This window comes from Cervus canadensis, chromosome 6 (assembly GCF_019320065.1).
Source record: "Cervus canadensis isolate Bull #8, Minnesota chromosome 6, ASM1932006v1, whole genome shotgun sequence".
NCBI classification, from domain to species: Eukaryota; Metazoa; Chordata; class Mammalia; order Artiodactyla; family Cervidae; genus Cervus; species Cervus canadensis.
In genome coordinates this window covers 6,292,951-6,315,896 of record NC_057391.1, presented here as the reverse complement: position 1 = coordinate 6,315,896, position 22,946 = coordinate 6,292,951, and the positions used below count along the sequence as shown (strand labels likewise).

Sequence of the window (22,946 nt, the reverse complement as noted above, 5' to 3'; positions counted from 1 at the left end):
TCCCCATTTCCCTATTACTAAAATGGCTGAGGATGTTTTCATGTTTGGACATCTGGATTTCTATGTAAAGTGCCATTTAAAGACTTTTGACCAAATTTGTATTGGTTGCCTTTTTCTTACTGATTCATAGGACTCATTTGTGTATTCTTGATTATATACATTCTGGATACTAGTATTCTGTAAATTATATGTGTTACAAATGTGTTCTCCCAAGTGGCTCCCTATATTGTCACCCTCTACATAGGTAAGATTATAGGTGCTTAATCTTTGTGGTTTTGCTGTGTTTTTTTTAATGTCCCCCAAACAAAAGTATAATAAAATGAGTTGGATTATTAGATAAAACAGAAAAGGATGTGGAGAAAATTCTGGGCAAAGAAAATAAGACTGAAAATAACATAGGTAGGAAAAGAGTGGAAAAGTAAGGAAACCACTTCTATTGGCTAAAAAATTAAACATTTAAACTTTCATTTTAAATTTTTATTAAATATTACTAAATGATAACATTTCATTAAATGAATAATCTAAATGAAAATAATTTAGTATTTACTCTAATGTTGAAAAATCAATAAAAATAAACCTAAAACAAAATAGAAAAGAATATGGTATTATTTATTTTTCAATACATTAAATCAGTGCTTCATTGAACTTAATTTTCAGAGAATTAATGTAAGTAAATCACATGATCAAGAATCGCAGTTCTACAACGAGATACTTATCATAGCATATAATAATATTAGGCATGAAATTGGTATTCTGATAAACACTAAGCCTAATTTTAAACTAGCTAGTTATTTAAAGTCAAATTACCACTTTGGTGAAAGGTTGTGTGAGATCCTAATTTACACTATTCTTAAAACATTATGTCTTTATACAATTAGGTTATGAGCTATAAAATATGAAAAGAAGAAACAAAAATATGAGAATAAAAGATTCAGTTCCTTAAAGCAGTAACAGACAATGCGTCACATTTTCATGTTTCAATTAAATATTTGTTTTGTTTTGTTTTTTATAAAAACTCTTGATACCATGAAGGCATTTGGAACAACTACTTAAGCTAACAATTGTTAAGCTGTCTTCTTTCATGACTATTAATAAAAACATGATAGAAATAGAACTAAGATAAATGAGGTGTTTTAAAACACATTAATCTTTTGAACTGCACATTCTTCTCTAGAAGATCATGATAAAAATAGAGTGTACAATTTATTCTTTTTTTAAAAGATCTGTGTAAAGTACAAATACAACTGACAAGAAATGAAATATTGCCATCTAAAAGTCCTAGATAAGAAAATAATGACCTTGAATCTCAAATATTTTTTTAAAGTGAATAAGTGCTTATTCATTAGATAAAGAAATTTTAAATAAAAAAATAAAATGAATAATCATATTTTAAACAAAAGTTCTTTTAACACAGAAAATAATACTGTGATATTATTTTCCTGAAGGTAACAAAAGCACGCACGCAGGCTAATTCTGCTAAGCTAATACTCTTCATAGAACTTATGATAAATATTAGTAATGAATTCTCATGAGGTATCTGAAGATACAAGGACCTAAAATATAATTATTCAAAGTTGTAGAAGATACTAAGATCAAGTAGAGCATCCAGTGCCAACAAAGTGGCTAAGTGCTAAAAAATTCTTATGCTATGATAGTTTTATCTGAACCTATGAAAGCCCTTATAAATATATGTTTTTATATTCACTATAAAACATAATAAAGAAATCACTTCCTGATCTCATTCCCAACTTTTCATTTTAAAATTATCTCTAACAGAATTATCTAACTGAAGTATAACTGAAAGTGAAATTCTCATTGTTATCAAAAGACGTATACAGAAGTAAATTAGTATATATCCCAAATTTATACAAAGGCATTATTGTGCTGGCCTTTCACTAGATGAACCTGTAAGCTTGAAACAGGGAAGAATACATTCAGTTATTATCAAATAACAAGTTTCAGTCAAAAATTGCTAAAATGTTCAACATTCATTTAAAAAATACATCAAGAGTGTGTCTGGGATTGTTTGGTCTTGTTTTCTTTGATGCTGAGTACTTTGTCATCAATCCTGGCCTGGAATGAAACAGAACATTGTAATTAAAATGCACAAAGAAGAATAATAACAACAGAAAAGCACAAAATTAAATGCATGAAGAGATTTTAAATACTGTTTATGCAACTAATTGATTTTAAAATTTTTACTTAATGATTTATAAAAGCACATTTTTAACATTTCCTAAAAATCAGACCTCAAAATATAACAGTTTCATAGCCGGCTTTATTAAAACTCAAATTAGCCATACCTTTTTGCTTTGTTCCCAGTCTTCTGCACTTTGCCTGAGTTATCTTTAGAGGGAAGATAGTGCATAATGAATAACACGAAATAGTAAAAACAGTTTCTAAACATTTAAAAAGTTAAAGTTAACAGATTAAAGATAATAAAAATCTCTTTAGGACTACATATTTCAAATTTATAAATAATTTCTTTGTAATTTACTTATTTCATTAGTATTGCAGCTAACTTGGAAGCTGGGTTAGAGTCAGAACTACCAAAAAACAAGTTTAAAGAGGCTTTCTGGCTATATAATTATAGCTAATTTACCACTGTGCCTTGGCAAATGTTCTCTGAAGGAATTTCTTTTTTGGACTAGATCACTCAGTTCCCTAAACCTTTGAGTTCACTCTGTGCTAAGTCAAGCCTAAACCAAAGATTTCCCAATATTTCAAATCTAATGGCTTCAGCTAATTCTAACTCATGGTAAGGTAACTAACATTTTCCTAAGTGGCAGCATATACAAACTATCCCTTTAAAGGTATATGTTTTAGATTTAATAGCAATCTGAATTTTAATAAAACATTCCTAGAAAATCAAACTCTTTAAAAAAACCCATAAACTTACCAGTACTTTTGGTGCTTTCTTTGGGTTGGTTACATGGATTAATCTTATCCTTTCTCAGTTCCTGGATAATGCCTTTATTTAAGCAAACATCTACATGCACATTGAATAGGGTAAGATCTGAAGTCTTTTGTTCTAGGTTACAAACAGGACAAACTAGAACTTGGTCACTGATTACTTCATATAAATTAGGTTGGGGGGATTCTTGCCTTCTTAATGACCCAACATCTTCATTTTCCAGTGAAACAGTACAAGAATTCTGAGGGCAGTGTTCCATATTAAATGATTTGCTTGAAGGACCAGAACATTCCTCTTCACTCGGCTTATTACTTAAAGTCCCTATATCGTCTGTATTTGATGGTTTACCAGTAGTCTCTACCAGCTCTACAGGATCTACTGACGTGATCTCTGTATTCTCCTGGTGGGTTTCATAACCCCGCTTCTCACAGAGAGAAACAGAACCATATACATTTTCTTTCTCGTTCACTTCTGCAGAGGAAGCATGTGAACATGAGGACATTTTGGGGTTTCCACTGATGGAAGGTCCATCAAGACATGCATCTACATGTTTATTAAAGGCTTCTAGACTGATGCTTCCTTGCTCCCTAAAGCAAACTGGACAGGTAAATGTCTGACAGTTATGTGATTTCTCCACCATTTCTAAATTCTCACTCATCTTCTTGTTTAAAACTTGGGATGACTGTGATGTTTGCAAACTTTGTTTATTTACGGTTTCACATGTAAATGTGTCTTGGGGGCTCGCTTTCCTTTCAGATCGTTTTTTATCAAAGAAACTCTTCTTATGAGACATTTGTGCAGGTTTTAGAAACTGATCTTTATCAGTTTTCTCTAGTATACAACTGGTGGTTGAAAGGGCTTGGTTTCCAGGCTGTAAGAAGCCAATAATGCTCCTTTGCTGGTGTTTCTTCTCCTCTTCATTGGGAAAACCAGAGAGCCGCACCCCTAAATTAAACCAACCATAATTAATCCATTTCCAGTTCAACAAAACCAACTCAACTGTAAAGCATAAAGTCATTTTGTGTAACAGTATTGTGACACTGATAAAAAAGCCTGTTTAGCCAAAAATAATAAGCAACACCGCATATTCTCTGAATTAAAGGATACTTTTCTAAAGGTGGTATTATGAATAGAAATTTACTCTCTTTATAATGCTGGGTATACTAAATAATAAGTATCTATTGCAGTTAGCATGATTATATAGGTCTTTCAATTAATATCTGACTCATGATACCATTAAATACCGAGTAACTAATTGGAGTCAATTGCACTGATTCTTTAGCTCCTTTTTTGCAATAGGCTCTATTTTTTAGAATAATTTTAGGTTCTCAGCAAAGTTGAGTAGAAAGTACAGAGAGTTCTCATATATACCCTGCGTCCACACATGCACAAACTCCTCCATGATCAACATCCTCCACCAGAGTGGAATAGCTGTTACAACCAATGAACCTACACTGACATGACTATTATTCATAGTCCATAGTTTACATCACAGTTCACTCTTGGTGTTGTACAGTCTATGGATTTTAACAAAGGTATAATGACATGTATCCACCATTATAGCATCATACAGAATAGTTTCTCTGCCCTAGAAATCTTTTGTGCTCTGCCTATTCCTCCAACCACTGATCTTTTCAGATCTCTACCATTTTGCTTTATCCAGAATGTCCTATATTGGAATCATATAGTATTGTAACCTTTTCACATTGGTTCTTTAAGTTAAAAATATACATTTAAGTTTCCTCCATGTCTTTTCATCATTTGACAGCTCATTACCTTTCTTTTCTTCTCCCCCATCCTCTATCCCAATAGATCATTTCTTTTATGTGCTGAATAATATTTTGTTGTCTGGATGTACCACAATTTCCATTCACCTACTATTGGAAGACATCTTGGTTGCTTCCAAGTTTTGGTAATTATAAATAAAGTTGCTATTAACATCTACTCTTTAGCTCTTTTAGCTAATATACTATATTCAAATTGACTTCCATGTGTGCTATCTTTCATATGTGAAAGTACGGCTGACGACCCCCATTCTTAGCAGTAAAGTTGGCATCTGGAGTGCTTATCCCTAAACATTCTCTCACTTGTTCACTTTGGAAACAGGGTTTGTTTGTCTTTTTTACCCCATGATGGCTGGAAATGTGGTTTTATACTGCCACAATCCTTTATCTGTCATTCTGAAATCTAAAAGCTCTGAAAATTGTAAGCAACAAATGGTAACTGATGACAAGATTGATGTGAAGCTATTTTGGGTCTTTACAACTCAGTGTGAATATTTTTTGTTTTGCTACAGAAATAATAAAATGTTTGATCATAAAGTGCTGCCTCAGATCCCAAAAGAGTATTACACAATATACTCAACATGTACTGAATTTGTTTTCTAAAATTTGAAGTTTAAAATTTTGAAAAATACCTAACCCCAAGGATTTCAGTAAGCATTGAAGGAAAAGAATGACTTTAACTGATTCTTACTAGAATTAAACTAGTGATCATGGCTTCACATGCATCAGGTTCTAAGCATCAAGAAAAATGAAAGTAGAAGAAATACAACTCCCTGAATGGGTCTAAGAAATAAAATGGAGGTGAGACTATTTCTCAAATTGACTCTTTGTAAATGTCTTGCAGATTTTAAGGAAAAACAGTAAAAGTTATACCCATAAGTCTTAATCTCAAAGGATGTGGAAAATCAGCATCAATTTCTGTTCTTAGCAGTTCTTTAGCAATAACAAATATCTCTTCTGCAGTTGAAACAACAGTTGAAACTGTAGAGGCACGAGTTTTTACTTCAAAGTTCACATTCTTTAGCTTAATGGTAACAGTTCTACCCTGCAACAAACAGAATACATTATTTTATATAGCTCTTTAATGTCTAGAAAAAAAATTTTTTACATGTTAGAAAAATCCAGGAAAGTCTCTTATGTACAGAAAGTATGGAAGTATCATCAATTATTTACAAAACACGGTAATGAATAGTGTCATAAAGAATAAGTAAAATCTGTAAGCAATCTAAAAATTCGATTTTAGTCAGTAATTATTACTTTCCCCTCCAGCTGGTTTTTTACGAAAGACTTTTATATAAAGGACAAAGTTAACTGGCCATTTCTGTTAACTTTATTCTGTACTGTAGAAATGTACACTATGATAATAAAAGATGTTAATAATGAGGGAAACGGTATAGTGGAAGTCTCTATATTTTCTTTGTAACTATTTTATAAATCCAAAATAATTCTAAAATTAAAAGTTTATTTAAAGTTTTTTTTTAAAAAGAACTCTCTTTATATTTAAGGTATAATAGAGAAGGATTATAAGAAAATATACATCAGGTGGCCTTTTCTTTGTAACAACTTTTTAATGCTTTTGTATTACACTTTGTAATAACTCCACGTCTGTTTTGAGAGTGTTGGAAAAATACTAAACATAGGTTGTTGTGAGTGAAGATTATAAAACACAAAGTTCAAAGACTTCCAGGTTTTGTTCTCAATGTATTAAGCAACCTGGATTAAGGCCTTGAAACAAAATGCCTATTCCACAAGCTCACTGTCTACCTGACCATGACATTAAAGGATAACTGGAAAGGCATTTAAAACAGTACAGTTCTAGAGAAATCCTTTTCTTTGCCTTATTGTTTATTGCCAATATAACCCTGATTTTGAACTTATTCAAATGTACTCCCAATGTAATATAAACTCTGGAAATATATTGGAGTCACTCCAGCCTTGTAAGTTGCTCCTCATAAAATGACCTCATCACAGGCTTCAGATGAGGGTCAGAATTCAATCTGTCTCTACTGAAGATATGAACTCTTTTGATACATCCCAATTTGTTTTTAAATGCAAAATCTAACTCTCAGTTTAAGGTTGCTTTTTATTATTAAAAATTTAGAAAACTACGAATACTACATAAAAATAAAGTACCTTAAGTCCTTCTTTCTGCAGATCTTGAGCAAGTTCACTGCAAAGTTCTTGGCACAAGCTGTACTGTTCTTCTGCTTTACTTATCTCACTGAATGTCCTACGAAGACAAGAACGACTTGGGTGCACAAAGTCAACTATACTTCAGGATAATTTAGAAATGATACAGTCCATGCAAATGGCCTAGCGTTAAGGTATACTTCCTATAGTACTGAATAAAGTTTCCAGATGTACTAAGATATAATTAAGTAACAACATTCAAGATCTTCCTAAATAATGGGAGATTATTTACAGCTAAACTGATTAGCAAAGGTACATTTGTTCTCTATAATATTTTTTAAAAGATGATTAAACTCACCAACATATAAGGATAATGCCCCAAGAACTTACAAAACATTAGGATATATAGGTATACAGACTCTGTTACAGAGCACTGTCTTAAGAAAGTACAGATGAGAACATCATTCCAATTATTGCATGAATATTGTCTGGAAGAGAATTATCTTCAAGTAGGTTTACGGGGTTGGTTCACGGCCCCTATATAAAGTTGTTTAATAGACAATTGGAAATGGGCTGGTAAGATTAAATGCAGAACTTGTGAGTTCATTTGCACAAGGGTGTTGAAGGTCATATTAACAAAAAAGAGGAAGACACTAAAGAGAGAGCAGGGTAACCAGTAAAAAAAACCTTGAGCAAACCCTGAAGAGTCATTCAGTGAAAAGCGCCCCTTCTAACCCAGTTGCCCACAGCAACCCAGTTCTCCTCCCTAGCGGCAACCAACATGGCCAGCTTCCTATTTATTATTTATTCCTCTAGAATACTGTATGCATATAAAAAGTATGTTATACTTTTATAAATGAGCAAACACTTCCCCTATATAAACAGTAAAATGTCAGACATCGTTTACCATTTTACTTTTCTCATTCATCCTGGTGAGTTCCCTGTAAGTAAATGATTTCCTCATTTTTATATGGCAGCTGTGCTGTGCTGGGCTTAGTCGCCCAGTCGTGTCCGACTCTTTGTGACCCCATGGACTGCAGCCAACCAGGCTCCTCTGTCCTGGAGTGGGTTGCCATGCCCTCCTCCAGGGGATCTTCCTGACCCTGGGATCGAATCCAGGTTTCATGCATTGCAGGCGATTCTTTACCAGCTGAACCACCAGGGAAGCCCAAGAATACTGAAGAGGGTATCCTATCCCTTTTCCAGGGGATCTTCCCAACCCAGGAATTGAACTGGGGTCTCCTGCATTGCAGGGGGATTCTTTACCAGCCGAGCTACCAGGGAAGCCCTTTATATGGCAGCATGATATCCTAATTTAAATACGTAAGATCATTTAACCAATCCTCTATTTGTAGATACTTAGGTTATTTCCAACCTTTTGCTATTATAAAAAAAATGCAATTCACAACTTTGTATACATGTAAAATGACATGTGATGACACCTGTGGAATAAAGAGAAGAGTGGGATAAAGAGAATAGTGGGATCAAAGTACATGTGTATCTGTATCTTTTTTTTTTTGTGTGTGTGTGTGTGTATCTGTATCTTGATAGACAAAATCGCTTGCTCCCTGTGGTAGGCCAAAATAATGGTCCCCAAAAATGTCTAAATCCTAATCTCTTAGAATCTAGTACATTACATGGTGAAAGGAATTTTACACATGTGGCTAAGTTAAAATGGGGGTGATGATCCTGGACTATCTAGGTAGGTTCAGTGTAATCCCTAGGTTCCTTATGAGGCAGGAGGGTAAGAGTCAAAGAAAGATAAAATGTGGAATCTGAAGATGGAGAACGGTGTGTGAGCCAAAGAATGCAAGGGGTCTCTAGGAGTTTTTAGTAAGGAAATGGACTCTGCTCTGGAGCCTCTAGAGGGAATGTAACCCTGCTGACACTTTAACTTTAGGACTTCTGACCTTCAGAACCACTAATTAGAAACTAGCACACTCTCCTTTAGAGTTTAATACCTTTTTCACTCACATAGTTTTGCCAATGGTGTGTGTATCTTTGCCAACTTGATTAATGAAAAATGCTATCTCAGAATTTTTAATCTGTATTTCTTAAATAAGAGACTGGGATTATTTTCACATGTTTGTAAAGCCATTTGTACCTTCTCTTCCGTTAACTAACTGGATCTCTGTTCATTTTTTCCTATTGGTTTGCTGGCCCTTTCTTAAGAAATAGTAATATTAGTTAATATTCTTGTACAGCAAGCAATGTTCTCAATAACAAAAGAGAAGACAAAATAGGAGGGAAAAAACCATTAAATAGGAAACAGGACAATGCTATCTCACATTTGAATGCTTTTCCCCCTTTTCTTTTGGTTGCATGTGTGCATGTGTACGTGCGTGCTAAGTAGCTTCAGGCATGTCTGTCCCTTAGTGACCCAGTGGACTGGAGCCTGCCAGCTCCTTTGTCCGTAGGATTCTCCAGGCAAGAATACTGGAGTGGGTTGCCATGCCTTCTTTCAGGGCATCCTCCCGATTCAGGGACTGAACTTGTATCTCTTACGTCCTGCATTGCAGGGTGATTCTTTACTGCTGAGCCACCAGGGAAGCCCTTTCCTTTGATTGCTCTCATGTAAATCACAGCCTAAAACAGCAATTTTTATTAAGTCATTTACTGAGTGTGTTGTTTTAGAAAAGCTATTCAGTTTTTCTGATCACCAATGACATATGTGCAAAATGAACACAACCTCACAGTAGGTCCAAGGTTCTTCTTTTGTTGTTGTGCCGTTGCTGTGTGCAGGCTTTCTCTAGTTGCAGCGAGTGGGGCTGCTCCCTAGCTGTGGTGTGGGCTTCTCCCTGCGGGGGCTTCTCTGGCTGCGGAGCGCAGGCTTCAGCAGCCGCAGCGCACGTTCCGCAGTTGCAGTGCGTGGGCTTAGGTGCATGTGGGGGATACTAGCTCCCCCGACGAGGGACTGAAGCCATGTCCCTGCTCTGGAGGCAGACCCTTAACCACTGGACCACCAGACAAGTCTCGGCCCGAGTCTTAAATGTCTCAGTGGAACTGTGGTTCCTTGCGGAGACAAGTGAGAGGCTTCTCAGACAATGATATATATCTGAAGACAATAAGGCTCCGGCGAGATTTCAGCCGACTTCCAACCAGGATTGGAAGCCACTGAATGAGATCGCCTCTAAGGTCTCGTTCATCGGGATCTTACTATTTGGTCCCTTCAGTCATTTACCAGTATTTGAAGAACTTCAGGGAAAACTTCCATTATCGTATCTTAAATTAACTACTCAGTATTATTCTTCTTATAAACAAACCTAGAAATTAAGATTTGGAATCCTAAAATTCTTGGTTTTCATTGAATAGGAACAAAACTAACATTAAAAAAAAATAACTGCAGTTAATTTTTTTTTTCCCATTGAGAGCATAGCAAGCAAAGATAATAAAGCTTTGCACTAGAATATTTACTTTAGGGGTGTCAACTGCTGAAAATTGTTATCTGGTCTACAAATAGATTTTTTAAGTTTCAGTGAAATTTTATTAAAAATTAGTTTAAAATTGTACAAATTATGAATAATTAGTAATAAAACATTACCTCTCAACACTCCTGCTTTTCCTCTCTCCATCCCTTGAAATGAAAAAAATAAAAATAAAAAAAAAAAAAGATTTTTATTTGCTTTCCAAACAACACTGAGTTCCTTTTAGTCAACCAAAATGATTTAACATCAGCTACCCTTTAGAGATCTCAATACTACTTTGGATTAAAAGTTATACATCATTAATTACAGTGAGTTTTTTTAATCTAAAAACTACCACCAAAGAATGTAGATAGATAGCTAAGTCTATATCTATCAAAGAACACATCTGAAAATAGGATATTATAAATCGTTTCTATTAAAAACCTGAATATCAAAACTCACAATTGATAAAATCAACAGAATGTGGTAGCATAATGGCTTTCAGTTATAAGATATAATTGAATTTTGAACAGTTTGATTATCTAGTTTTTGGCCTTGGACATATCAGTACTAGCCTATTTATTACCTATACCACTCTACAGAAGCTCAGTCAAAATGTGGTCTATGGCAACAGGATGATGACTGCGGATCTGAACCATCTAGTTAGGTTGGATTTTAGCTGCTCTGACAGGAGTAGTTAAAACCAAAAATCTGAAATGACACATAGATTATTCATTTTCCAAATATTTCATGAACCAATTATGAATCAAGCATTGTTCTAGGCCTTGGAGATACAATAGTGAACAAAACAGACCAAGTGCCTGCCTTTAAGAAACTTCTATCCTGGTGGAGGCAGACAAACACAGAAATAGAGAACAGATTAGAAAGTAAAAAGCACAAGAGATTAAAAAAATAAAGCTAATTAGGGAAATAGAGAATATAGAAAGGAAAGTAGGTTTGCTATTTTATAATTTTAAAAATTACCTATGAGTTTCACTTAAAAGCATTACCTGCATCTCTACCACTGGTTAATATCTGCTATGTTATACTAAAAACTATATTGACTATATTGTTTTCAAGCACTATGGAAATAAAAAGAGGGTAATTTTTGGAATAAAGAAGAAAGTTTTATTTTCCATCATCTTCAAATACTGGATTATTTATAGTACTGTGATGTCCTTCTCTTATCTTTCAATACATCCACTCAGGATCAAAGTCAGCTACCTGGATTCGAAAGAATGAGGAGCACAGAAAGATGAGAAAAGCAACAGCATAGGCCTTGCAATCTCTGTAAGATTTAACAGATTTAACTGATTAAGCAAACATTTTATACGCCTCCTCAGTAATCTTTTAGTTTCAGTTCAGTTAGTCGTGTCTGACTCTTTGTGACCCCATGGACTGCAGCACGCCAGGCCTCCCTGTCCATCACCAACTCCCAGAGACTAGTCAAGCTCATGTCCATTGAGTCGGTGATGCCATCCAACAGTCTCATCCTCTGTCGTCCCCTTCTCCTCCCGCCTTCAGGGTCTTTTAGTTTAGTTTAGTGTTAATTCTCATTCTTGTGTAGTGCCTTCTTTTCACCCACCCTAAACAGCGTACCCTTCTAGCTCTGGATTCTTTTTAAGACCAGGATGAAAGAGCAGCCGGGAGAGAACACAGGGCTTCTCTAGTTGTTTCCTCTTCTCCTAGGTCTTTGCCTGGCTGGCCCCTTCAGGTCTCCACCACTGGAGGACTATAGCCGACACCACCTCTTAGCCTCTCAGGTCAATCTCTAGGCCCCTACTCTGCCTTACTTTCTTCACTTGGTGACTTTCTTTTCCCCACACTACTCTGCAAAATTTATGAAGGCAGCATTTCATCTTGTTTATTGCTATTATCCCCAGTGCCTAGAATGGTGCCTAACACAATGTACTCAGTAGAAGAGGAGAAATGCAGGTAGTCCATGAAGGATTTCAAAGAATCACTACATCTGTTTGCTTAACGAGTGAGTTCTGGAGCATAAGCCATCTTTCTTTCCTCGACAATCCGACCACCAGTATTCTTATGTTCTGAACAAAGAACAAGGCAGGTTCAGAAAAGAAAGCACCCATCGTTCCTCTTACCCATCTATCCAGTTGCAGGAGCCAACAACCTAGGAGGGATTCTTTATTTATCACTTCCTTTTCTCTCATATCCAATCTTTTGACTCTAACTCAAAAATTATATTCTGAGCTGAGCTAGCCTAAAAGAATTTAAAACATGTTATCCTTCTAGCCTCCATCTCAATGGTGAAAACTGTTATTTCAGCAGATGATAAAGAAAAAGCAGAATGATTATAGATACAGATACCTTGCCAGGTGTGTTGAACCTAGACCCAGGGAAATATGAAGGAAATGATGCCAAGATGTTTCAGAGAAAAGGAGAGAAAGTAATGCCCTCTGTTGGTACAGTTCTGTACAAGTAATAATTCCAAGGGCCTTTAACATTTTCTCTGTAACTTTTCCTATTCCAGAAACCTAGAAGAGAATCAACATTTATCATTAATACATTTTAAAATTAAGGTAAGAACTGATATTATAATCTCATCATACCTTTTATAACTCATAAAAGGTATAAATCATGTCCTAGTTTTAAAAGCCATGCAAGAAAATAACTTTAAATAATTTTTGACTGTATTTCCTAAACTAGTGTTGCATGGGAATTTAAAACTTTAAATTCCATGGAGTTTTAAAAAAGCATTTATAAAAGAGTTCTGTGGTCATATAAACTCAGGGAATGGTAGAATAAATGACTTCTTATTCTCTTTTCATTTTTTAAAATCAAAGTTATAGTTGACATACACCATTAGTTTCAGGTGTACAACACAGTGATTTGACATTTATATGCATTACAAATCAATCACCACAGTAAGTCTAGTAACCATCTGTCTCCATAGAAAGTTATAATATTATTGACTATAGACTCTAGGGTATTCATTACATGGCTTTTTTTTTTTTTTTAATAACTCCAAGTTTGTACTTCTTAATCCCCTTTAACTATTTCTTCAGAAATCAGAGGGTATATATAGAGGATAAATTTCATATAAAATCTCACCTTTCGAATGGGTAAGTCCTTGATGAAGTCCATTACAGCTTGCCTGTTAGGTAGAATTTGGTATTGTCCATTTGGTTTATTCTTATCACTGCATACTTTTGCTAACATCGTATTGGGTGCAATGCCTTTAAAGAAGAACACTCTGATGACTCAAAGAACATGATGTATATAATTTTAAAACATGTGATAACAATACATAAAAAAATTAAATACAAAATCTGAAATTATGTGGAAAGCCACTTTAAAAATAATATTTGATTACTCTCTATCTCCCCAAGGCTTGCTATGGTTTCAGGAAAAGAAACTGTGTTAGTTACTGTGGCAGCAGAAATGAGGAATATTTAAATCTCCATGGTATTTTAAAGTTTAATTTTTGAGTTTAAGTGATAATATTAGTTTCCTACTATATTTAGTAGGAATACAGTCTGTCTTATAGAAAAGATTGAGAATATAATTTAGGATGAAAGCTTTCTCTTTGAAAAGATCTTTTGTATAGATTACCCACATAAAGGAAAAAAAAAAATCAAAGATTCTGGTTTCTAGTATATTTAAAACAATGATAATGAAATGTGCGCATACTTTATATGCACACAAAGCAAGTTACCACCACTTTTCAGAGAGGTGTTTTATAATTTCTAGGTGTCTTAATGATTGAGATAATTGGAAATAGGTATATTCAAATATAATTAATAGTTTATTTCAATTTTTATACATATCATTCTAAAATTTATTACTTATTCTCACGCTTTGCCAAAGGAAGAAAAGACTAACCCAATTATAATATGGCTTTGTCAAAATAACCTAGGGTCCTCATGAATATCAGTTTCCGCACTAAGGCACAGAGATATCCTCCTGAGTGAGTGACATATGGAGCTCTCTTCCCCTTTACCAGATGATCCTAGATTGCTATGCAGCTTGCTGGTGTTTTTTCTGTCTTGTCCATACCTTGTACAGTCACCTGGGCCCTTTTTTTGTACTGTAAGTCTTCAAAGGGAAAACTGATTAAGTATTATGTCCAAAACCAAATTAAAATATATTTTGTGTTTTGAAAAAGATAGCTACATGAGCTTTATGGTAAGTTTTTGCTTTGGACACATAGACGTTTCTGCTTAATTCCCATTTATCTATAGGTTCACAGCATTCTAAATAGGTACACTGTCAGAAATTAATAAAAAAACGGCCACGTAAAATTTGTTAACCGTACACTTTATAATGAGAAACTACTAATATTACATTTGAATTAGCTAGTCTGAAAGCTGTAACTATCAGAACCACCAACATCCTTTTAAGTACCGGCACTGGCTGTGAGGGTTGTTTTCTGCTCGATCCTGAAACGAATTTCCTTCACCACTTCCTCAGCTGACGTTCCAAAAACAACTGAGTTTTGGTGTATTTGAGGATTATTCGGTTCTTCAGAGTTCACTTGGAAAGGATTTCCTGGGGACTGCAAATCAGGAGGACTATCTTCAAAAAGGAGCGGAGAGATGGATCTTCCCAGCTCACTCAGTTTGTTAACTTCCTTTCCTGGATTATCTAAATTGTAAACAGGAACAGTAATTCATCTTCATTCTAAGAAGTACATACTTCATAAATTATGTTTCCGTCAATCTCTTTAAAGACAAAACAAATCTCATTTAGTTTTGTTTCTAAGAACCAAGGTCAGAAACATTATCATTTATATTTTTAACTGTTTAACAAAGAAAACACTGATTCTAAGCTTTTCTTAAAAAGAATATCATCCATTTCCACTGTATACAGTTTAAAAAGAAATACCTTAGGTAAAATTCACTAATATTTGAACAAAATTAGTTGAAAACAAGAGTTAGAATTAGATTCACAGTACTTTTTTCTTAAAAAAATAAAAGAAAGTTTTTTCCCATTTACTCATCTCTAGGAGAAAAAAGAACCTTAAGTTAGAATTTAAGAATAAGGAAAAGGCATTAAGCAATCTAGAGTAATTATGAGTGAAAGATAGATTTTATTTTTAGAGGGGGAAAAAAACCTTAATGTTTTCTTCATTCATGGTAGAACTTTCCAAGTGTTAAAAGAATAAGAATTTTATTCTTTCAAATGCTGATTTTAATTTTGACTTCTTTTTTCTTTTTATAAAGTATCACTCTTACTAACAGCACATTTGAAATAAACAGAAATTATTTTTGGAAGTTATACTTCATTAAATATATAAATTCTTAAGGTCTAATCAGATTAACAATGATCCAAGTTTAAGGGTGAGAAGCCTTTATTATCAAAGGGCTGTTAACTGATATTATTAAAAAGTAAAGCAAAAATACTAATCTGGTTATTACCTCTTTTTTTTTTTTTTTTTGCGTTTTTCATGAATTTAAGCTGTGAAATACATTTAAATCTATACCAATACTAAAAATGTCCTCATGAACAAATCCATGAACTTTACTTTCTGCTTAATGGAGAAGAAATCGGTTTAAGTGTAAAATTTATAAAAATAAGATGAACAACAGAGCTTTCTGATCCATTCCACAATTCTTTTTTATTTTTGACAGCCCCACGTGGCTGGTGGGACCTCAGTTCCCAGATCAGGGATTGAACCTGGGGCACAGCGGCCAACGCACTGAATCCTAACCATGAGACCACCCAGGAACTCCCTCCAGCTCATAATCTCACTACACATGAACGTTTTCCAAATTAAGGTACATACAGAAGCAAAGATTAAATTCTTAGTTTCAAGACACATACAAATGCATTATACTTAAAAAATGAAGTTGGCGTTTTAGAAAGAGTTTACAGATAACACAAATAATATGACAGACACCTGATTAGTATCAAATTTTTAAATATGTAATATCAAGTAAGTCACAGATATTTTCCAAATCTGAATTCCCAGGCCACTACAAAATAAGCCTTATTTTCAAATTATATATTAGCTGTTATTTATGTACTTCAGTTCATTTTCCATTATTTGGTTTTAAAATACAGAGCAATTCAGAGGGGATTAGGACTGTGGCACAGTTGAAATGGCATCTACCTGGACCCTTTTCCCCACCTAGATGTGTGGAAGTCAACGTAAAGAGCTATGGAAAACCTGCAGGTCTAGAGAGAAACCTTCACAGCCCCCTTCTGCGGTTCCTGGGCCATGTTTTACACCGCAAGCTTTTGTCACCACATCTTCAGGTGAGGCACTGACTATGGAACACTATGACAGAGAGCAAAGCCTGCCCTTCTCAGCTTCACTGTTCAGAGTCACTGCTGAATGGTGTAGTGACCTGGTCAATCTGTCTACTTCTCTGCGAGGCCTGGCTCTGCAACCAACCACTCAAATGGTTTCTTATTTGCTTTCTGAAAGGAATATCTTTATAAGCCCCATAACTGAGGTGATCAAAGTGCAAAATTAAGGTTTCTGATAATCTGAAATACTAAAGATCCCATCTGGATGGCAAGTGCTAAAAAGTATACGGTACAGTATTTTAGTTTTTTATATTGGCTAGCACCATCCAGATTTATAAGAAAGAATAAACATAAAATTATTATTATTATTTTATTTCTATATAGACACGGTAGTTAACAATACTTTTCCAAAACTGCACCTTTTAGAAAAGGGGCAAACAACAGAAAAATGCCTTGGACTTTAGAGGAAGATATGTCAGCCACCTGCCGTGACTCCAAAGGCAGGATCGGAGAATTCACTGTTGAAAGCTTCTCTTGGCATAATGTGAAATCAGACATGCGTGAAAGGCCAGTCCACAGGGACTTAGATACGAAAAAAAAAAAAGCTAAGCTATTTAAATTGCTTAAGAATATTAAATACATGAAGAGGAAAGTACATAGATAAATGTTAAGAACGACAGGTACTAAAAATTCACAGCCTCATGATGAGTTTGGATGTACAGTAAATGAAAAGAACATTAGTAGGGAATGAAAACATTTATCTCAGCCCCAATATAATTTTTTATAACTTATTGTGAAAGTAATTGTTATAAGGGCTTCTCAGGTGGCGCAGTGGTAAAGAATCAGCCTGCCAATGCCCGAGAGGCAAGAGACGCAGGTTTGATCCTTGGGTCGGGAAGGTCCCCTGGAGTAGGAAATAGCAACTCAGCCCAGTATTCCTGCCTGGAAAACGCCATGGACAGAGCCTGGCCGGCTACAGCCCATGGGGTTGCAGAGTCGGACATGACTGAGCACACCAGCCAAGAATATAGGAGACCCTCAGGGAGTGATTCAATGTAACTATTGACATTTAACGGTTCCCCTCCTTTCTCTTGTGAAAGTTAAGGAATAGAGTAAGATTTTAAGCAATCTCAGGCGTTGTGTGTCACTTCCCCAAACAAGTTCTACTAAGAGCAAAACACCTTTTGCTTCAAGACTCTACGTCCAGAACTGTTTACTGCTTATATTGTTTAATGATTCCCTTAGAGAGAGAGACCTTAGCGCTGTAAGCAAGGTAATAAAATTATGATTTGATGTCCATATTAAATTTGTTCCTAAGATGTGAGCCCTGAACCATGGTAGCCTGTCCCCTCTGAAGCAGTCAATGAGTTGTGCACATGAAACGTGGCTGTCGGTTTAAGCAAACCCTCTATTTCTACCTTTTCATCCAGGTGAACTTTGCTCAGGGGTCCAGGGCAGAGCTGGCATTTGAAGTAATCACACCTCGGACAGAGAGCTGACAGAGTACACGCACTATCTGCATGTTTTTTGGCATTGTTTTGGGTAGATGATAAGGGTCCCATTTGAAAAAACCCTTAGGGTCATAAAGGGTTTCATTACATAGAAAAAGAGTCAAAATAAGGTCTAAGGCAAAGAAGGGAATTGGAGAATCATTAATTTTGGCAAGGTTAAAAACAGTAATCACAGTAACTAGATTATGGAAAATCTATGAAATAAAGGGGGAAAAAAAATCCCATCCAATGTTTCAGTATGTTTGAGACTAATTTTTTTTTTAAGTCTATTTTCTATTATTAACAGCTACAACCAAAGGCTACCTTAAACAGAGAACCTCCTCAGATTCAATGCAATCCAACCCTCAGTTAGGTTAGATTTTAAGAAAAAAACTTCTATGAAATTACTTTGGGCAGGGACTCTGCACACTCAAACTCTAAAGATTTAAGAATTTCATTTGGGTTAAAAGTGACATTCCACACATTTATCTCAGAAATCCTACTGGTATATTTAAGTTTCTGATTTTCATTTTTAATACTTTTTCATAATAAAGCTATACCTAGTCCTACATCTATGCCTGCTAACTGGTTAATCCAAAGGGGTGTTTTTTGAAGTCTGATCATTCTAATAAATTGCTTACCGTTTTCTAGAGAGGTCCCTGCTGTGATGAAATACTTCCTTTTGTCCTCAGGCCAATTTTTTCTTTCCTCTAAATGCTTTGTTATATTCAGGTAGGCTTCATCAAGACTCAAGGCCATAAAATTGGGATCATAGTCAGTAAGGATTTCCTTAACCTTCAAAAGGAACATATTTAACATCATTCTGATAGGCAGAGAAAAAGTTAAGCAACATAATTTTAGGTAGTAGGTCAAAAGCAGAAGTGGGAACAACAGGATCTTGATCTCCTTTTAGGACCTTTTTTTGTTCATTTTAAAAAGGAATAATCTTACATGAAGGTACTATGTTGCTTTAGAAAGTAGTTCTACTTCAATTAATTATGTCTATAAAACTCCACTCAATAATGCATGTATCCATTCAGAAAACAAAACAGCTACCAGGATTTAGAATGGAAAAGATGACAAAAACTGTAGTGTTAAGCCTGTGACTATATTAAATGATGGGGAAAAGTCTGGAGTTGCATCTTGGAATAAAATAAATATGTAAAGACATCAGAATCTCTGTATGATTCCAGAAATGCCTTTTACAGAAGATAATTTTATTATATGAAGCTAAGAAGTTTTTTTTTTTTTTTGCTATGAAGTTTTTTTTTTTTTTTTAGTTCTACCGCTTTATTGCTACCAACCCATTTCCCTCCACCCTTGTGCACACATGCTCAGTCATGTAATCCCATGGACTTCAGCCTGCCAGACTCCTCTGTCCATGGACTTTTCCAGGCAAGAATACTGGAGTGGGTTGCCATTTCCTTCTCCATGCTATGAAGTTTTTAACCACTGAAGTATTAGCTGAAATTAAAGGAAATGGTTGCCAAAATAATATGTATATTAGAAAAACATATTTGCTGAAATATGTAATGTTTCATCTAGTGTTTTAAAGCTGTCTGCGGTATCATGAGAAAAATCTTTCTAGACGTTTTATAAAAAGAAAGCTTTTTCGTTTAACATAACTATGAACAGCTGAATCAAAGGTAATTTTAGGAAATGTCACAAAAAACTTGGCCAAGCTTTACTCAGAAAGTACCTTAATTAGCTTTGTTCTTATAGAAGAAATCATTTTCACAATGTGCTTAAATGGAATCTTTTTCGTGAAGATGAAACTGGAAAGTCAGTAGTTGGCAGCCAGCTAAGATGATTCTGAATGAGAAGTGCTCTCTGGAGACAAGGAGTGCTCACTAACTTCCTTTACATGAGATACTTCTTCAAGAACAAAAATAGACAGGCTCCAGTGAAAACAAAGTACTGAGGCTTGGAGAACAGTTAAAGCAACTCCACTCTTTTGGATAAAACAAAAATGGCTTTTTCTTAAACTTTTAAACAAGCCATAAATATTGATGCATTTGTTGTCAGTACATCTGCACTACAGTTCATTTACAGATAAGAACCCACTTGTCATCTGCAAATAAACTAGTTAGATCCTGATCAAATTTGAAGACAGATTTCTCTAACTTATGTAAATGACTAAAGGGAACTAAAACAATTTGGTTCTCATTGTTATGCTGTCAGAAGTTTTACTGACTTAAAGCAGAACTTAAAAAAATTCTTACAAAGTCTTTGAAGGATTTTCAAACTTATGAGTATTAAAAGCCTAGGTGGCTCAGTGGTAAAGAATCCTCCTGCTAATGCAGGAGACATAGGTTCGAGCCCTGGGTCAGGAAGATTTCCTGGAGAAAGAAATGGTAAACCACTCCAGTATTCTTGCCTGGGACATCCTATGGGCAGATAAGCCTGGTGGGCTACAGTCTATGGGGTTGCAAAAGTGTCAGACAGGACTCAACAACAACAGATAACGGGGTGACCCGTGTGAATGGGCCTCCCCTTCCCTACCACCTTTGCAGATGCAGGCACCAAAGCACCTGCTTCCACAGACTGCTTTTTGAAAGAACTGTTAAAAACTTTAAAAAAATTTGGGGTGGAATATCATTTTAATTTGGGGGAGCTCTCATTTCCAGGGGAAATGAGGTGGAACACAAATAAGAAGCGTGAATCTAAAGATAGTTTACATGACTAAATGGTAATAAGTGTGAGACCGGAGTTTTTAAGTGTTTCGATTCAGACAGCAGTCTTTAACAGTGCGTTTTGCTGCAGTAGTCTAAACACATTTTGACATTGTACACTAAAATTTCAATTTCTGACTTCAGTTTTAGCACTGGCATGATGGTCCAGTTATTACTGAAACTAGAGGAAAGGACAGTTTTTCATACATCACACTTTAGGCAATTTTTGTGAATAATCAAATCTCTATTTTCCAGAAATCCTCTTCAAAGCAGTATATTATTCCCCTTTTTCTTTGATTATGGTTTTTGGGATATTAAATGCTCATAAGCACCTTCACTAGATTCTGGGGCCAGGAGAGCAGCTAATCAAAATAAGTTAATGTTGTTACTGTTAAAAAACATTGATAAAAAATTTACTCAGAAAAGAGCTTGGAATTAATGATATGGAATTAAGTCTGCAGATTATAAATATAAGGTGATTCTAGAAGAAAATGTACATTGCACATTAACAGAAAAAGAGCTAAAGTTAATTTAGGTTATAATTAAGGTAATGCAGGGTTTTCTGGGGAGATAAGAATTTTCTATGCAGATGAGAAAACACATGGAAAAGCAAAAAAAACCCCCAGAAAACTGGGAAATAGAAGGGCATAGTCTGGACATATCTGCAGCTCAATGCTCGATACATAAGCTGAGGAAGTGGTAGAAGGGACACTTTCAGGGATAAGCTAAGGATAGATTCTGATGTGCTACGGTATTTGGACCTGTCTCTCTATATGACGCGAAATCAACAAGAGGCTATAAGCAGGAGTGAGATAGCAGACTTACCTCTCTACTCACAGCTTGGTATTTGTCAAAGTTTGGGGGCACTATAATGAGCTGTGGGCAGAGTCTTTTAGCAATAAATCCTGGCATGGCTGCACGAACACCAAATCTCCTTGCGTGGTAATTTGAAGTAGACTGAAAGAAAGTGGGCCACACGGGGAAAAACATTCAAACCAAAACTGACATATTGATCAATGCTTTCAAGAGAACCACATGACTGATGTGCATTTTCAATTCAAAGACATTTCTTTTACAGGCCACTGTCTCAAACCAAGCTTTTGACTTCGTCGTATCATGGTATAGTACCATGACCCTCTCCCACCGCTGTCTCATATTTATAATGTGACATGAGGTAAAAGCAAGACTGTGCTATTAAAAAGGTTCTCTTACATTTCAAGTAACTAAACTTCACTGGCTTTAATGAATATCTGTAATACAGTACATATAAAAGTTTAGATGATAGAAGGAGATTTACCTGAAAGTTATAGTAGTATAAAGCTATACAGTACAAACAATATAGAAGTTACAGAAAGTAAAAGTATATAAAGTAATAGTATAGTATAATACTATGCATTTGGAATTTGCACTATTTGGGATTTGGGAAATTTTTCATCTAGAAAAAAAAGAAATATATGGTCTAATATATGGTCAGTTAAATTAAGTCTCAAACATGAAATGATTAAAGCACAAAAGAACTTTTAAAATTAAGCTTTATTTCTTAAGGCTGAAATTTTTTTGGTGAAAACATTTTAACTAGGAGATGGAACTTAATAATTATGAGAGTAAACAGGAAAACATTACTTATTAAACCCTGTTGATGAAAATACCTGGCAATAATCTAGGCTAATGTGGTAGGCCACAGTACCATTTAGAAAAAATTAATCACAAATGGAATCCTTGGAATCTCAAGCGAAAATTCAAAGAATGTAAAACAAAATCTACCAAATGAAAGGGTATTTCAGAAATGATAATATAAATTTTCCATTTATAGTTTTCAAGTGGCATTTAAAAATCTTGATAGTAATCAAAACTATGCTAATCCTTGGTCAACATTCTGGAATAGAAAATGCAGACAGCACTTGGAAGACAAACCAATGCTTTAAATATTAATATGAAGAAATCTATTGGGATTGATATTAAAAAAGCTAGATCTGCAGTAGAGTAGAAAAACAATTTTATATATGACGTCCTTTAACCTTTAGATTTGTGGGGGACTGTAGATCATAGTCACAATCTTTCACAGTTCCTCCTGTCAAAAGGTGGGCTCTAGTTCCTCTTACCAAGAGACTGGTGTTGACTTGCTTTGACCAAAGGAATGTGAGGGAGTGAATTATATGAGTCCTGAAACCTAGGCATGAAGAAGTCTGCAGCTTCTGCCTTTGCTTTTGTGGGGTCCAGCAACTATGTGAAGATCTCGTGTTAGATTACAGAGATCTTATAACAGGATTTAATAAGACCATGTGGAGGAGCAAGCGCCACGTGGAGGGGAAAGCTCATAGCTGGAGGGATGTGAGTGA

General features: G+C 35.0%; 1 protein-coding gene across 1 annotated transcript in view; it reads right to left on the bottom strand.

The window, feature by feature from the left end:
- Positions 1-462: 462 nt before the first annotated feature.
- Positions 463-22,946, bottom strand: part of POLK (DNA polymerase kappa) — a 76,994-nt gene continuing 54,510 nt past the window's right edge. The window contains exons 5-15 of the mRNA XM_043470691.1: positions 21,433-21,564; positions 18,577-18,730; positions 14,598-14,837; positions 13,305-13,429; positions 12,561-12,727; positions 10,370-10,402; positions 6,832-6,928; positions 5,572-5,743; positions 2,900-3,859; positions 2,304-2,346; positions 463-2,073 (exon numbers count right to left, since the gene is read on the bottom strand). Coding sequence (XP_043326626.1) covers positions 1,989-2,073; positions 2,304-2,346; positions 2,900-3,859; positions 5,572-5,743; positions 6,832-6,928; positions 10,370-10,402; positions 12,561-12,727; positions 13,305-13,429; positions 14,598-14,837; positions 18,577-18,730; positions 21,433-21,564 — 2,208 coding nt within the window. The 3' untranslated portion in view covers positions 463-1,988. The remainder of the gene's footprint in view (positions 2,074-2,303; positions 2,347-2,899; positions 3,860-5,571; positions 5,744-6,831; positions 6,929-10,369; positions 10,403-12,560; positions 12,728-13,304; positions 13,430-14,597; positions 14,838-18,576; positions 18,731-21,432; positions 21,565-22,946) is intronic.